Genomic DNA, 18,019 nt, shown 5'->3' on the forward strand with positions numbered 1-18,019 from the left:
AAAGTTGAACATTATATGGACTGTTGTATCATCTTGGTTTAGAAGAACTTTTCTAAAACTGAATGCCAGTTTTATCAAGACTTTGGTATAGCGTGATTTACAAAATGTCTTTGATCACTTTATCTTTAAACAGTACGAAGGAAATCAAGGAGACAACGATATAAATATTTAGAGACTAAATCCTTTGTTAATATATTTTTATTTCCAGTTTCAACAAAATATTCCCATGCCTCTTCTCTTTTTTTAACTTCAGATTAATGATTCAATTCTTCTGTTGCGCAAGGAGTGTCCCACTCCACTAAACAGGGTTAAAGTTCTTTGGCAGTACTGTTTAACTCGTTGCGTAAAAACAAACAGCTCAGTCTGTGCACGCTCACGTGCCGTCTAATCTCTGACTGCTTTGGCACAGAACTTTTAACCAGTTTACAAGCAAAGGTAAGAACAGCTGATTGACATGTATACTGACAGGTACATTTTAAAAACGTCAATGAAATGTGAAGTTGTGTAAAATTTTGCAGCCAATTTCCTGGTTTTGATTTCATGCATTAAACATTTCTGACTATTATAAAAGTGCTCAGTCATGGTTCGGCGTGTGGCAATTGTTGGAGCAGGCAGTTCCGGTTTGGCCTGCATGAAAATCTGTATTGATGAAAACTTGGAGCCTGTCTGCTTTGAAAGTGGTGATGACATTGGCGGCTTATGGAACTTTAAGGTAAATGTGATCTTGTGTAATTTAAACAAAAGGTATGTTGCTTGTGCACAGTAATTCATGAGTCATGGTTTTTCTGTGTTCAGGAGTCACCTGCACCAGGGCGATCCAGTATCTATCGCTCTCTGGTGGCTAATACCTCCAAGGAAATGATGTGCTTCAGTGACTACCCCATGCCGGATGACTATCCAAACTACATGCACAACTCGCAGCTGCTGCAGTACTTCAGGCATTATGCTGAGCATTTTCACCTCCTCAGATACATTCACTTCCAGGTCATTGCTGTTGCATCACTTCTATCTTCTCCATAAAAACACATCTTTAAAATTATGTGTATGTTTGTGTGAATGCTGGTGTGGACATGCAGACCACAGTGACAAATGTTCAGCAAAGCCCAGACTTCTCTCTGTCTGGCCAATGGGAAGTGGCAACTGTGAGTAAGAATGGAGATGAAGAGAGGCACATTTTTGATGCAGTTATGGTGTGTTCAGGACATTACACCCATCCAGCCTTACCACTGACTGACTTTCAAGGTAATGCAATGGATGCAGTATCATTGTTTTACCGATTATCAAAAGGCTCCTGAATAAAATTCTTATTCTGAGATGTTGTACCATTCCTGCAGGACACAAGGCATTTTCTGGACAGCTTGTTCACAGCTGGGAATATAAAGATGCTGATGCCTACAGGGGAAAGAAGGTGGTGGTTGTTGGCATTGGTAGCTCTGGTGGAGATGTTGCATCAGAGATTAGCAGATGTGCAAAGAAGGTAAAAACAGGAAAGCAGCAGAAATTGTTTATAATTATTTTTTGCATTATATTGAAGTATTATTTGTGTGTCAAAAGGCAGTTCAAAAGACTCAGTTTTTACTATTTTCGTGTATTTACAACCATACTTCTCCCTGCCAGACTTTTCTCAGTACACGCCAGGGGGCCTGGGTGATTGGCAGGATGGCTCATAATGGCCTTCCTCTGGACATAGAAGCTATCAGCAGGTTCAACAATCTCTTAGTGCAGCTGCTCCCCAAGACTTTAGTCAGCTGGGTGGTTGAGAGAGCACTAAACAATAAATATGACCACAGACTGTACGGCCTGAAACCCCAACACAGGTGAGGTGTACTAGTTTGACAATTATAACTTTTTGTTTTTTTCTTTTGAAAAGAAACATATTAATTCTCAAACTAACAAAAGCTTTCATGTAAATCCAAAAAAGTTCAATCTGGTCCTCTGGACATTCAAAAAACAAGAAAAAAAACAACAACAAAAAAAAGTAGAAACGTTTCGTCTCATCCGAGAGACTTCCTCAGTCTGAGGTGCTGTATTCAGCTCAGTCTCTTAAATAGCACCTTCTCAGAGTGGATCAACCAGTTTTGTTGCTGACAACCAAAACCAGCTGATCACATGATCAAGAAGGACCATCAGCCTAACAATGGATCATTAGCACACTGATGGCTGTTTACTATTCACAGAGGGTTGAGTGATACTAGCAATCACAGCATTGTAAGAGGGGGACAGTTGAACCCGGAGGCCTCCACCCCTGTTTAACGATGGACGGTTTCTTTTCACAAAGATGGCCTCCGTTACTCCTCTCTCAAACCATTGTTCCTCTCTGTCCAGGATGTGCACATCTTCATCCCTGAAAGAGTGACCGCTGACCTGGAGATGGGTGTAGACCGCAGAATCCTGGCCTGATGATGTTGATCTTCTGTGCTGGGCCATCCTTTTGGTCAGTGGCTGTTTAGTTTCCCCGATGTAAGACTGATCACAGCCCTCCTGACACTGAACAACATTCACAATATTACTCTGTTTGTGCCGGGGGACTGGATCTTTGGGATGAACCAGTCTTTGCCATAATGTATTTTGGGGTTTAAAAGCCACTGGGACGTTGTGTTTAGAAAATAAACGTCTCAGTTTCTCTGATACTCCCTCAACATATGGAATGACCACTGGTCTAGGTCTGGGTTCCTCCTTTTCACCTGTTGGCTGACTGGAGTCCTGTTTGGGTTTCTTCTCTGCTTTCAGGAAGGCCCAGTTAGGATATCCACATTGCTCTAGAGCCTGTCTTGTGTGGGATTTCTCCTTCTGCCTGGCTCCCGAGTTAGTGGGGACGCTGTCTGCTCTGTGGTACAGAGTCCTGATGACTCCTAACTTGTGCTCCAAAGGGTGATGGGAGTCAAACTGCAAATACTGGTCTGTGTGGGTGGGTTTGCGGTACACCTCGGTTTGCAAATGTCCTCTATCAGAGACTGAGACCTCACAGTCCAAGAAAGCCAACTTGCCATTTTTTAGATCTTCTCGTGTGAACTTGATGTATTTATCCACAGAGTTGATGTGGTCAGTAAAATGTTGGACTTCCTGAGATTTAATTTTAACCCAGGTGTCGTCAACATACCTGAACCAATGACTTGGTGGTGTCCCTGAAAATGACGTCAAGGCTCTCTTTTCTACCTCCTCCATGTACAGGTTGGCAACAATAGGAGAAACTGGAGACCCCATAGCACACCCATGTTTCTGCCTATAATATTGCTCCCCATATGTGAAGTAGGTTGACTGCAGGCACAGTTTCAAGAGTTGACACAGTTGTTCTGTGGAAAGTGTGGTCCTGCTGCTCAGAGTGGTGTCTGATTTTAATCTTAAACTGACCACCTCTACTGCATCATCAACAGGAATGCACGTAAAGAGTGATGTGACATCAAAAGAGACCATTGTTTCATCAGTCTCCATGATGACATCCCTCACCTTATCCACAAAGTCCATGGTGTTCTGTATGTGGTGTTCTGAGCTGCCAACTAAAGGGATGAGTACAGACGCCAGATATTTGGAAACATTGTAAGTGACAGAGTTAATCATGCTAACAATAGGTCTTAAAGGTACACCTTGTTTGTGGATTTTAGGTAAACCATACAGACTAGGTGTGGCCTCCCCTGGGTACAGTCTGTGGTACAGAATACAGTCAATAGCCTTGTCCTGCTCCAAATTTTCCAGGCAATCTATTAACTTCTTTTTGTAACCACTTCCTGGATCTCTTTTCAGAGGTTCATAAGTGGTTAAGTCACTAAGGAAGTCTCTCGGATGAGAGACGAAACGTTTCTACATTTTTTTTGTTTTGTTTTGTTGTTTTTTTTGTTTTGTTTTCTTGTTTTTTGAATGTCCAGAGGACCAGATTGAACTTTCTTGGATTTTTCTACCTGGATTATTGAGCATGTATCAGGATACTTTCATGTAAATCTTTTATTTTCTTGCTGGACTTTTTAGACATTACCTTTAGAGTACAAAACTGTTTGTGAACAGTCACAATCTTTACATACTTAGCTTTGTCCTTAAATAGGGGAGTTGAAAGATGGAGATTTTGTAGATTTTAGTCTGAAGAAGAGTGATAAGCCAAAAACATCACTCAAAAATGTGGACAAATCTATTTATTTTCAGTTAGTGTTTGCTGAAATTCACTACAGGTCTCTCTTGTAAATGAGTCCTCGAGGCTGAATGAGACTAACCTGTATAAATAAAGGTTGAATGAACTTATTCTTATGGATTTTTAAAGCCTGGTTATATTATTACAGATTTTTGGGTGCAAACATTTGAAACCACCTCTCAATTTCTGTTTTTGGATAATGTATGCAAAACAAATTTCAATCACAAACAAAGTTTAAAGAAATTTTGAAAAGTAAAATTAAATACTGTAGCAAACAAATTTGCTCTGTGGGTTGAGATGCAAACTTTTTTTTTCCATATAAGCGTTTTCTAAAAGTTTATTCCCTGAACACAATGCTGATAGTGTGATTGTTAGTGTTTCTGCATGCATGCAATATTCACATCCACTAAAATAGAGATTTAAAAATAAGAACAATAAGATCAAATCTAAAAATCCCTCTGCAGCATACAGAGTTACATCACTATTATTTTGTGCAAAGGTCTGTACGGTTGTAATACCAGTTATCAGTTTTAATATGGTAGCATCACAACAAAAAATGCAAATATGGTTGAACTACACAAAATTTCATTATCTTCACTCATTTCCTCTTTTTCTCAGAGCTTTGCAAAGAACGCCTTTGATTAATGATGACCTTCCTGGCCGAATTCTTCAGGGGGCTCTGGTCATTAAGCCCAACATCAAAGAGTTCAAGAAATCAGGAGTTGTTTTTGAAGATGGCACCATCGAAGAAACAATCGATGCTGTCATATTTTGCACAGGTTACAATGCAAGCTTCCCATTCCTGCCCTTGTCTGTGACTGATGGGTCGAGTGGTAAACTGGTTTTGTTCAAGTAAGTTGGTTCATGGTGGGCAGACTTTAAAACTGTCTGATATTTAAACTGCACGAGAGCCTGTGTCCTCATACAGAAAGATTGATTCTCTGTACCACATTTTATTATGCTCAAATTAGGCCTGTTCTTCTTCACACTTTCAGATTTATTTATGATTGTGTTTTATGATTAAGAGGCGAGAAGATTAAGGGTATATAATTGAAGGCAACAAGAGGGTAAACCTCCTGAGTTCTGAGCATTTGTTCAGTGTACATTTTTTATTTCCCCAGCCATTAAGGATCAGGGCCTCATAATCATAAAAGACAAACGTCAGAAAAACTGAAAGCTTGTCTCCTTGAGTAAGAACAAGTCTAATTTAAATCCTCCGTACACAACAGCCACAATAACTGTGTAATGCAAAACTGAGAGCCAAGCAGTCCTTTTATAAAATGGCGTTTACATGAGCCATTGACATTTATGAGATGAGACGACCTTTGATGAGATAATCCAGTTTGGTCTTGGTGCTGTTGGAACCTGTTGAATCATGAACAGATTCATATCCAGTCTATGTCTCTAGTTCTTCAAATAGAAGTCATACAAAGAACAATCTACTACAGGTAAGATATTACTTGTTCATAATCTTTCCACAGGGCCCCACTTAAAAAAAAATGTTCAGTCCTTTCAAATAGTTTTGTTCAAAGTTAAAGTTTGAACTATTAGGTCAAGAACAAGTAAAATAAATTATACAGCTGGTGATAAAGGGGGCTGCACGAGAAGGTCACTGGATCAAATCTTACTCCAGCATTTTCAATTTTTAATATTTTCCTTATCAATTTTTTTTGTCAGTTAATCAATGGCAATTGGAAAATGTTTTTTTTTCTTTTCTTCATATTTTAGAAAAATGTTTCCTCCATCTTTGCAACATCCCACACTAGCCATCATGGGTCTTTTACAAGCCAATGGACCAATAATGCCCATAGTAGAGATGCAGGCACGCTGGGCTGTTAAGGTGTTTACAGGTAAATATTCTACACACACTCACATACATGCTGGTGAATGAATCCATAGTTTCAGCTGGAGTGTTGTATTTTTCAGGTTTGAGCCACCTTCCATCCCAGGAGAAAATGCTGGAAGTCATTAAGTCTGACAGGAGGTCAAACATGCAGAGGTAGATATCATCACCAAGCTGAAGATGAATTTTTATTTAATACAAATGCTTTTTTTGACTGTTTTTCAGATACCCCTGCCCACAACAGGCTGCTCTACAGGTGGATTACATCTCATATCTGGATTTCATGGCCAAGGAGGTTAGCACTCTTCATGTAAAATTTTACAACTTTACTTGTGTCAGAAAAACAGATTTTCACAATAAACTTTTCATCATAGGTGGGCGTTAAAATCAATCTCCTGCATCTGTTCCTGAGTGATCCTGTACTCTGGGCAAAGGTCTTCTTTGGTCCCTGCACACCATACCAGTTTCGTCTCATGGGGCCTGGACAGTGGGCAGGGGCCAGGCATGCTATCCTCACACAGTGGGACCGAGTTTTTAAGCCTTTCAGAACCAGAGCAGTCCCAGAGCCAGAGGCCACAAAGTTTGTCCTGCGCTCAACTTGGTTAATTACATTTGGAGGAACCTTAATAATCTTGTTTTTGTCAAAACACAAGATAATACCAATCCTCCAACATTCATATCAGATTCTGGAATATAGTAATGTGTTTCTGAAGGATTTGTGGTTCACAATAACCTCAAAGATATGACATTATGCAGTAGCTAAAATCTATTAAAGGAGTTATTGAGTCACTGCAACTCAATAAATAAAACCAAATAAGAAACAATTGTGCTCATTTATGGCTCAGACATTACAACAAAAAAGCTTTCTGGTTGCAGAAAAATGTATAAAGTTGAAAATTTGTTAGTTAAAATACCAGCTGCTTAAAGGGTGTGAAAGAGTACCGCTTAACTTTTATTTAGTTCAGCTGCTCTCTTCTTCGGGGGTCGCCAGCAGATGGTGGGGGTTAAGGGCCCAGAGTGGAGCAAATGAGGGTGGAGGCAGGTGTGGGTACTTCACCTATCCCACCCACATTTTTTATGTCAGTACTGGGAGTTGGACCGACGATCTTCTGATCACAGGCCCACCTTCTCTAACCTCTGCGCCACCACTCCCAAAGAGTGCCACTTAACTAAACTCACTGAATGAACACATATACAGTAAATAAGTATTGAGTAAAACTTCACTCATGTTCGCTTTTACTTAGCATCTTTGTATGTACATTTCAACGAGAGCCACATGTTGTTATTTCAACTTCAATTGAAAAGAAAACAACTTTTCAATGCTTCTTTACAGATTACAGTACACCAATAAATTTGTATCATCTATTCTAAAACCTGATGAGGTTGTTTTTAACTGAATGAAATGTTGAATAGTTTGGCCAGGTGGTGGTGCTACAGAACAAAGAATCATAATCCAAAAGGTCAGATTGCAAGCTATGAAACATGAAAGAATAACTCGCATGCCATTTCCATTTTTGTTAAGACTCATTTTCCAGGAATACTCAGTGTAGGTTCTGTAAGAATTAGGCTTGTAAAATTACATAATTACATGCCAGTTTTGAAATTCTATCTATCTTTTTTATTATTGTACATTATATTATGAACTGGGGAAGTGGTGGTACAGAGGCTACAGAAGGTGGGCCTGTGATTGGAAGGTTGCCGGTTCAACTCCCTGGACCAACATAAAAAATGTGGCTGGGAAAGGTGAAAAACCCACACCTGCCTCCACCCTCATTTGCCCACTCTGGACCCTTGAGCAAGACCCTTAATCCCCACCATCTGCTCCCCCACATGTCCTAGATGTCAGCTCCCCGCTCCACACAGACGGCTGTGGTAGCTCGGTGATCTGTGGTTGCATCAGGAAGAGCATCCAGTGTAAAAACAATTGCCAAGACTTCATGCGAGCTTGTTTGCTGTGGCGACCCCTGAAGAAAAGAGCAGCCAAAAGAAAAAGGAAAAAAAAAACATACTATGAACGGATATTTGTCATTTGAAGTAACAAGTAGAAAATGGCAGCTTTGTATAAATTAATGAACATTTATATTTTCAACAAGGACAATTTAACTAAAATGTAAATTTTGCTGCCTCTTCGAGTCATTAATAAAATCCTAAAGTATGTATCATCAGTTACAGTTTTACAGTGTAACAATGCACCACTGAAACCAGTCTAGTGGCTTCTCTTTTATGGGGTTGGGGTGACCGTGCCTTTTTGATTGCTGCTCCCAGACTTTGGAACCAACTACCACAGGACATACACTCCATCACTGATCTGGGCCTTTTTAAATCTAATCTTAAAAACTTTTTATTTAGGCAGGCTTTCAATACCTAGTTGCTTTCTGGCATTTTTGTATAGTTTTTATTTTTATTTTTTTTTATTGTTTGTTTTTAACTATTGTATTGTGCAGCACTTTGTGCACATTTTGGCTGTTGGAAAAGGCTCTATAAATTAATTTTTAATTGATTGTTGATTGAAAATGCTGAAGTATGTACCATCAAATACAACTTTTTTCTCGCTCTCTGTGCTCCAGTGGAAGCAGGCGTGTCCTCCTGTGCTCCGTCCCCCCTGGTTCCCTGCTTTGCTCTCTTGTCTCGTGAACCCTTAAAGAGTCTCTTTTTTCCCCTGCATATCTTCTTAATTCGAAGGATTTGATCAGCTGGTCTCTCAACAAAATTGATCAACTTCTCCCGACAGTAGTCAGGGTAAGGAGGACCCTCTTACCCCGATGGAAACAGATTGGATTCATGATGACAAATAGATTCTTCTGTTTGGGTTGGTGAAATCAGGATTGTCTACAAATTCATGTGGATGTGTCGAAGCTTGGCAGCACTCAGACTGAATTATGTGGAACTGCGGCAGAGAGAGAGCTGGAGCAGCTGTTATCAGGACTTTCTGGCAGCACCCATGAATGGTTGGGAATAATCTTGGAGAAAGCTGTGAGCTCGACTTTCAGCGTAAGGAATCAATTCGGCTGTTTGGAGTCACCATCAGAGAAATGTACCAGCGAGACTTTAAAAGGCAGAAATGGCCGTTTACGAGTTCTGCCTGACTCAAACTGTGGCCTTGACAGCAGATTTATCTCAACTCCTCCTGGCGTGTTTGGGAAAAACAGAGACAATTTGTCTGTCTCTTCACCCCTCCCTTCCCCAAGGCCGTGGACATGTGACAGAACCTCAACTGAGCTGATGATAAATAACACCTCTTATCTGGACAATGGCTGAGAAGGGGGGCCCTGGACTATGCTATGACCCCCCTTAAAAATTCAGTGTCTTCACCGGTCTATATGTTTATGTATCATGTCTATTTATGTGCTATATGCTGTGGTAGGTTTTTTTGATGCCTCAAATCATGCCCTATCTAGGACAAAGTGTGAGAGATCTTATTTTATACTGTCTCTCCTCATGTTTTCTTCCCTTTTCTCATCTACGCAAAAATATTATTCTGAGGAAGAATAAGAGGGCCGTGCTAATTAGCAGCAGCTTTGTGCACTATGTCCATCTTTTGGACAACTGTACGTACATGTTCTCGTTGTATCTCTGTGCAATGATAATAAAGCTTATTCTGATTCTGATTCTGAACAATGCACCACTCAAATAAACCCGCCTAGAGGCTTCTTTATTATTTCTCACTTCTTCTATAGTTTTAAAGCAGCTTTAGTCACTGACTATTTGTAGAATTTGCTAATTACTCTCACTGTCTTTTGTATTATATATTAAAGGCACCACGTCTCAAATAGTAAGTTATATCTATAGGAATGGGGTTGTTAGGTCTGTGAGTTTTCTCCCTGTATCTCTCCTGGATGTCATTTCAGGTGCTGTTCAACTTAGAGAGAGCACAGCTGATCCCAGTCCACTCATCAGCATTCTATCCTTGAAGCTGAGTCTTCCCACAAGTTTCTGGTGGATTGATAGTCACTACTGGCGATTATGCCCACTGCCCCTGTACCTCTTATGAATATTAGAATTGTTAAACATGTTTCTTCACAGTGATTTCACTGTGTTCCTGGACTTCTTGATGTTCCATGGAACCTCTCATTTGCTCCAAGTCTGCCTCACCTGCAACTCTGTAAGAAAATCCAGTTACTGGACTCAGCCTTCCTGCCTACCTGTTGTTATCACATACTCACCTCTGTCTGGAAATCCTGCAGAAGCACAGAACTGCAGCATGACCATATCACCTGGAAACTGGAAATCAAACAAGACAAAATAAGGGCAAACTCTTAACCACAAACCTATAAATAATAAACTGGAAAAGCCTTCACTTTTGGTCCTCCTCTGCAGATCCTCCTGTTCCAGATCATTCCCTTCCCATTTCAAAAAGAACCCTTACCTTTTTCTCCCTGTTTCCATCAAAGTCTTTTCAGTGTTCTGATTATTGGGTTCTGGTTTAACATTAATTCTAGTCAAAATTACTGGGTAGGGTCAATAGTATATAGTCATCTTTGAGACATTTACTGGCAAACACAGTGAAGAACTTGGATCTGTGTGGAGAAATGACATAACATAAAAAAAAATTGAGTCAGTTCCTCTGGATGTATTACCCATCCAGAGGAACTGACTCAACCTTTTATTATGTACTGGGTATTGAGCATGCATCACCACCTGAATAAATAGACCTTTAGTGAGAGTCTTGAGGAAGACTTCCACTTTTAATGCAGCTCAAAAAAAACAAGCCTCGGGCATGGGCAAAATATTTGGAGCTAATAAGCAGACAATTTTTTAAATGGTCCAATAAACTTACAAGTAAAGGTGTAACTATTTTTAAATTGTCATTGAATACAAAATAATAATGACCTTTGGAGTAAAAAGGCTGATTACTGTAATTACTAAGCATAGATTCATATACGAAGTAAATCAAATCATTACAGGCCTCACAATATCTCACAAATAGAATGCATTGAACCTAATGTCACTTGAGTTATGTTTTTTTTAGAATTGGGAAATTTGGGTAATGTTTAACAAGACACAAGCAGTTTTATAATTCATTTACAAACATTTTCTACGACTTTGTTGATTTCATGTCAAAAGTTGACGGATGCACACAGACAGCATTTAAAGCCCAAGCTAAAAATCAATAGCTTATTTAGCGCAAAAATAAAGGTCAAGTATCAATAGTCAGTAACAGAATCAGAGTATACTGGCGGTAGGTAAAAGGATAAGAAAACCGTATCATTATTTGTGGTTTTGTAGTTGAACCCAGAGTGCAGACAGACATGGAGGACTCAAGGATAAAACAAAGAAATTAATTTATTAACAAGAAGGCAGAAAGGCTGATGTGGTAGCAAAACCTACAAGAAATAACCAGGAGCAGGGTGGCACAGATGAAGACAGGCCATGATAGCGTTGGGAGGACAATCCATGAACAGGGAAGACATAAACTGACACAGAACTTATAAAGACACTAACGAGAATAATCATGAACATCTGGGGAAGGACAATGAGAAACAGATGATAGTGGTTGGAGCTGCAGCCGATTACACATGGGAAGAAACACTGAAACACAAGTACATAAACACAAGAATCTAAAGAATTGACACAAGACAGAACACAGATTCTCACAAACCTAAAACATACAAAAGACAAGATAAAAAGACGAAACAAACAGAGTTCTACACAATAAAATGTGTACTAAAAAGGGGAAAAGAAAACTGGCACAAAGAGTATACAGTCCAGAGGTTATAAACATTTAAACCTTTTTACGGACTATAATCTGTCTAGTCTGGCAGTACAGAGGCCAGCACATATTTATTAACAACCTTATATAAAACCTAAACACTGAAATACTGTATGCCATACCTGGCAGGGAAATAAAGCATGTATGAGACTGGAATTAAACTTGCATCGCTTACAAAGTAGTGTTTTCATAACATGATTAATTAAAGTGCCAAAGTACCCCAAAAGGCACAGCTGACAGTTTTCCTATCACTGTTTGTGTGTCCAAATCGGGTCTGATCATATGAGTAAACAAACGGATTACTTTGTCAGATTGTAAAACCCTATTTCTAACCCATATTTTATTCACAATGGAACTCAGTAAACATATGAAATCAATCAATCAATCAATCAACCTTTATTTAGACAGGTAAATCCCATTGAGCCTCGAGGACTCATTTACAAGAGAGACCTAATTTCAACAAAGAATGAGGACAAAAATGGACAACAGCAACAACAATAAACAATTATAAAAAGTCATACTACAGGTTGGGTTTTTTTTTTTTTTTTTTTTTTTGTTTTTACAAATAGGATGGCTAAAAGGAAAAGGTAACAAAAAACAAAAAAACAAAAAAACAGCTAGATTCTAAGGCGAATGTAGAAAACTAAAAACAGAAACATGTCTGCATTGGTCCCTGCCAGGAGTCCAGCAGATTCTTAAAGCCACTTATGAAATGTATGAACCAAGAAATTCTATCAGAAAATTTAAGTCCGCTGTGAAACTCCACATTATCGTGGTGGAGTTTGTGCACCTAAATGATCCTAGGAGCAATGCTATTAGGGGAAATTGGCCCTGGTAGGGTCTCCCAAGACAGATTAGTTCTAGATGACTAGCCATACAAAGAGCAATTCGGAAAAGGGTAAAAAAAATAAAATATATATATATTTGTATGCCTCTTTTGTGACTGTCTATTGTTGGTGTTGTTATCCACTCTTGTCATAACTCTTTGTTAAAGAAATCAGGTTCCTGTGGTAACAAACCAGTAGGCTTGGCTGTGTGTTCCCCAGTAAGTATGGAATAACTACCCATTAGCTCCTGATTCGTTCCTCTTTGGTTTCCTTGGTAACTACCCATTAGTTCTTGATTAATTCCTCTTCATTTACAAGGTAACTAACCAGTAGTCCCCTAATAAGGCTTGGCTGTGTGTTCCCCAGTAAGTACTGAATAACTACCCATTAGCTCATGATTTGTTCCTGAATCATTCCTGAGGCGTTCCCTAGTAGATAATCAAATTTTGTGTACCTTATTGTAAAGTGTTACCGAGAAAAGTCTTATGGACAGAGAACAACATTCCATTCTGGAGTTACCCATGGACATGGTGAGAGGCTCCTATATGCATATATATATATATATATATATATATATATATATATATATATATATAAAGGTTCTTTTTGGAGAGTATAGGCTTCAGCTTAGACTGCCGTCTCAGCTGAAAAAAACAGGATTTGACCATCATGTTTACGTGACTGTTGAGTTTTAAGGACGGGTCCATTATCACCCCCAGATTAGTGACCTTTTGTTTCTCTAGCGGGGCTAGAGAGAAAAGGTCAATGTCATGGTTCATGAGTGAGCCACTGGGATGGAACAGCATGACTTCAGACTTCTTCTCATTGAAGCTTAAGAAGTTTAAAGCCATCCAGTCCCAGATGTCAGCCAGGCAGTCAAGAAGAGGCTGAATAGAGCGTATGCCTCTGTGCCTCAGGGGGAAGTAAATTTGGCAATCATCGGCGTAGAAATGAAAGGGTATGTTGTGTTTGCGAAGATAGCACCTAGTGGCAGCAGGTATAAAGAAAAGAGAAGGGGACCGAGGATGGACCCCTGCGGTACCCCCCACTGGAGCGCTGTCGATGCCGAACTAAAATCTTTGATATTGACACAGAAGGTTCTGTCAGAGAGGTAGGACCCAAACCATTTAAGGGCTGACCCTGTGATGCCCACCCACTGCTCCAGTCTAGAAATGAGGATCTTGTGGTCGATGGTGTCAAAAGCGGATGTCAGGTCCAATAGGACAAGCAGCACAGAATCATCTGCGTCTGTGGATATGAAAATGTCATTAAAAACCTTCAGTAGAGCAGTTTCAGTGCTATGGAGAGATTTGAAGCCAGATTGGAATAACTCTAGGATAGCGTGATCCCCCAAAAACTGTTTCAACTGAGACTCCACAATTTTTTCCAGTAGTTTAGAGGTGAATGGGAGTCTGGAGACAGGCCGGAAGTTGGACATGACTGAGGGGTCAAGGTTAGGTTTTTTCAGGAGGGGCTGGACAGCAGCATGTTTAAAAGTTTTTGGCATCACACCTGAGGATAAACTGCTATTCAGAATAGTGAGGATAAAAGGACCCAGGGTAGGAAAAACTTCCTTTAGTAGTCGAGGGGGGGACCACATCAAAGGGGGAACCAGATGGCTTCATGCTGCACATGACCTGCTCCAGAGAAGACAGAGAGATGGGCTCAAAGTGGTCAAACACAGCCACACACTGAGATGGGATGGACAGATCATGAGCTGGTGGAGAAATGAGCGCCCGCCACTTTTTCTAAAAAGAAATGGAGGAAGTTTTCACACAGCTCAGTTGAGGCTTCCAGAGGTGAAGGCTCACTGAGGTGTAGAACTGAGTTCAGGGTGGAGAAAAGAACTCGGGGGTTGTGGGAAAATGACAACATTGTAGTCCAATCACTTTTCCACATGAACAAACATGCCCACAAACTTCTGACCAATCACACAAGTCTTTGAACATACTCCTGAAAGAAAAGATTTGGCCCAGGTCTTCTTTTGTAAAGGGGCAGACAAAGCTATTCTGAGAACAAAATTGTGTGATTTTTGTCTCACAATTTCTCAGCTCCAGATAAAATATGCAAGACCCTTAAGCATTCAGTGTGAGAATCTATACCGGTCTGAGTTTCTCTTCTGGGCCCATTGCCTCCTCGACTTGACTTCAGATAGGTGGTAGCTGATGGAGATGGACTTATTTAAGGTTCATGTGTGTATACTTCAACAAAAAACTGAACTGGACAGACAACACCATCACTTTATACAGAAAGGGCCAGAGTTGTATGCACTGGCTGACAACTTTGAGATATTCTGGTGTGCGCAGGGCACTGCTACACACATTTTATAACACTTTGGTGGCCTTCCAGTGTTCAATGCCACTGTGTGCTGGGGAGGGGGCACAACAGACAGAAATGGGATTAACAATGTCCTGAGCTGCCCATTGGAAATGTATTAAAGAGGTGATGGACAGAAAAATGGGGCAGCACGGTGGCGCAACTGGTAGAGCTGCTGCCTCTCAGCGAGCAGGTCCTTGGTTCAAACCCCGGTCCAGGGGCCTTTCTGGGTGGAGTTTGCATGTTCTCTCCGTGCATGCGTGGGTTTTCTCCGGGTACTCCGGTTTCCTCCCACAGACCAAAAACATGCATGTTAGGCTGATTGGTAACTCTAAATTGTCCCTAGGTGTGAGTGAGAGAGTGAATGGTTGTTTGTCTCGTTTGTCTCTATGTGGCCCTGTGATGGACTTGCGACCCGTCCAGGGTGTACCCCGCCCCTCGCACAGTGATTGCTGGACATGGGCACCAGCGACCCCCGTGACCCAAAATGGAATAAGCAGGTAAAGATAATGGATGGATGGATGGATGGACAGAAAGATGCTACAATAAAGCTTTCATCCATCATGGCCAATTCCTCTCCCACCCCCTGTACAGCACTATACAGTTGCTGAGCAGCTCCTTCAGCACAATGCTTTAAAATCCCAGTGCAGGAAAGAGCTCTATCACAGATCATCCCTGCCCACAGCCATCAGACTATATAACTGTGATAGTTGCACAATTGCACTTTGCTCTTCTCGCCAATTTGAGTGCCCTGCAGTTTTAATCATGCCGACAGTATTATAAATAGATGCAGGCAGTGAGTGACATGTTGTTCCACATAGCTGCTGAAAAGTTTAAAATAAATGTAGCTAAATGACTCACAAAAAAATCTTTTTAAATTCCATTTTAAATAGTCAAAATAGTTGGGGGGAAAAACACAGATAAAAACAATAGATAACGAACGAAGCAATTTACATCGGCTTTTAAAAGGACCATATATGTTGGTTTTTTTCTTTTTTTGGGGGGGGGGGGGGGTTGAAAGTTGTTTGTATGTTTGTTTGTTTGTTTTAGGTTGTCCCCTGACCCTTTGGACGGAGAAGTGGTTCTCTGCAGACCAAAAGTGGGCGTTTCTGGCGAATAGGCGTTTATGGGCGGCGAACACTGATTGGCTAACAGTATTTAATAGGCGTTTGTCGGCGGCGAAGACTGATTGGCTATGGGTAACCCTCAAAGTCACGAGTCATTGATGAGGTAACGTTTCTTTGCGATATTTGACAAAGAAATATGGTTTATTGTACTTATAAAGTATGTTATGTTTTCACTTATGCATTTTATTGAAGTACGTTTATTGTAGGTCACGATAGTTTCGACCGTTCTCGTTGTTGTCGTAACGCACTGAGGTAAAGTGAGCCTCCACTCGGCTCCTTTTCAAAATAAAAGCTGAAAATAAAAGTTCTTAATACTTGAAAAATAAATATTTAAAAGCTGTGTATAACTGAAAAATATGAAAAAAAAATAAAAGTTGTTATTAGCTGAAAAATAAATAAATAAAAGCTGTTAATTATATCTATGTCTTTCTGCCATGTCAGGGACCACTCTCACTTCAGACTGACTCTAGAAGACCCCAAGATGTTGCTCAGAAACTTTGACCAACATCTGATGTTGACTTTCATTACTCAATAATGAGTAATAACTTATTCAATAAAAAGTCTGTAATTTGTCAATAATAGTCAATAATTCATTCAAGAATAGATTATGGGTGTTTGGTATGGCTCAGTGGCTAAAATGGGTTGGATGTTAGAGAAATTACTTAATTTTCAATTACCTGAATGCACAAATTCCTTCATTTATAGTTAAACTTTAGGAAATCAACTTTTTTTTTCTTGTGAAAAAAATATCAAAATTAACTTTAAAATCCAATCCAGGATTAAGTAACAACTAGCAACACCCTAACTGTACTATGTTCTGTGTTTCCAACAGATGCTACGATGACTTCTAAAAATGGATGTCCCAATAAACACAATAAAAAAAAATTCAATGATGCATCAAATGTTGTCTGAGTATGTTTTAAGGTAATAACAAATGTGAAATCTGGAAAACAAAGAGAATTCCTGAATCTGTCTTGTGTGCTTTGATGTGTACATAAGTTTATTGGAGGTCCTGAAACAACTTTTCTGAGAACACAAAGATTTTTATTTTACCTTTGGCCAAGATGTCAGTTTGAAATCAGGCTGCTTACTGCAAAACCAAGAGGTTTTTTAAGACGGTCTTCATTTGTATTGTTTTGTCGACTAAGCTAAATGTAATTTCTAAAATATGGATAAATCTGATCTCATCATGCAGCATAAGCAACTGGGTATAGGTGTGAGGGCCAAAAGTCTGGTTATGTACTGACACCTAAATGTGCTTGTTTTCTACTGAAACATGGAGTAGGGTTGACCTTTAAAATGTGAGACAGCTGAGGAAGTTAACCAGTAAACAGAATACCTGCTCCAGTTGCAGAAATCTTACAGAAACTGAGAGTCACTCATCTGTAGTGACTGCAAGTTGAACAAGACAATGTGAAGTTAAAGGAAACATCCTTTGTCCCAAGGCCAGTTAAAGTATCATTTATATTTTTCTTTCTTTATAAATCGATTGTAACTTTTTTCAAATTTTTCAACAATCAAAATGGATTTTGTTTTTTAATGTTACGGCTAGGTATTAAAAAAAACTTAACATTTAGCTCTCCCCACTACCCAGTTATGTTGCTCTTATTTTGAAATGTAACCGGAAGTTCTGTGTTAAGAGAGGCGGAAAAGAAGTTATGGAGACGCCGCGGCAGTATACTGGAGCGATGTCGAACCGAGACGCCGCTAATGTCGAACCGGTTAACACCATAGACATAATATACCTGTGGTTAACACCATCTGCCTATAACGCCTTGTTTTTAGACATCATGTGTCTATGGTTACGGCATTTTATCGTTCAGCCTTTTTTTCTATCGTCCAATCAGATGTGGCCGTCCAGACACGCCTATTTTTCCATCGTCCAATCAAATGTGGCCGTCCAGACACGCCTATTTTCCTATCGTCCAATCAGATCCGGCCGGCCAGACACGCCCATTTTCATATAGTCCAATCAGATATCACCGCCCAGATACGCCTACTTTCCTATAGTCCAATCAGATATGATCGCCCAGATACGCCTTCCGAATTTACTTGACTTGTTTGGACGGGCCGCGC

At 40.0% G+C, this 18,019-nt stretch overlaps 1 protein-coding gene across 1 annotated transcript; it reads left to right on the plus strand.

The window, feature by feature from the left end:
- The first annotated feature begins 580 nt into the window (after nt 1-580).
- LOC119408011 (flavin-containing monooxygenase 5) lies at nt 581-6,709 on the plus strand. Its single transcript, XM_037674844.1, has 10 exons — nt 581-712; nt 796-984; nt 1,077-1,242; nt 1,335-1,477; nt 1,618-1,817; nt 4,739-4,972; nt 5,849-5,970; nt 6,047-6,119; nt 6,189-6,258; nt 6,338-6,709. The coding sequence occupies exons 1-10, from the start codon at nt 581-583 to the stop codon at nt 6,707-6,709; spliced, it is 1,701 nt and encodes a 566-aa protein (XP_037530772.1).
- The last annotated feature ends 11,310 nt before the right edge of the window (nt 6,710-18,019 follow it).

Source organism: Nematolebias whitei, chromosome 3 (genome assembly GCF_014905685.2).
Source record: "Nematolebias whitei isolate Nwh7 chromosome 3, NemWhi1, whole genome shotgun sequence".
Lineage (NCBI taxonomy): Eukaryota > Metazoa > Chordata > Actinopteri > Cyprinodontiformes > Rivulidae > Nematolebias > Nematolebias whitei.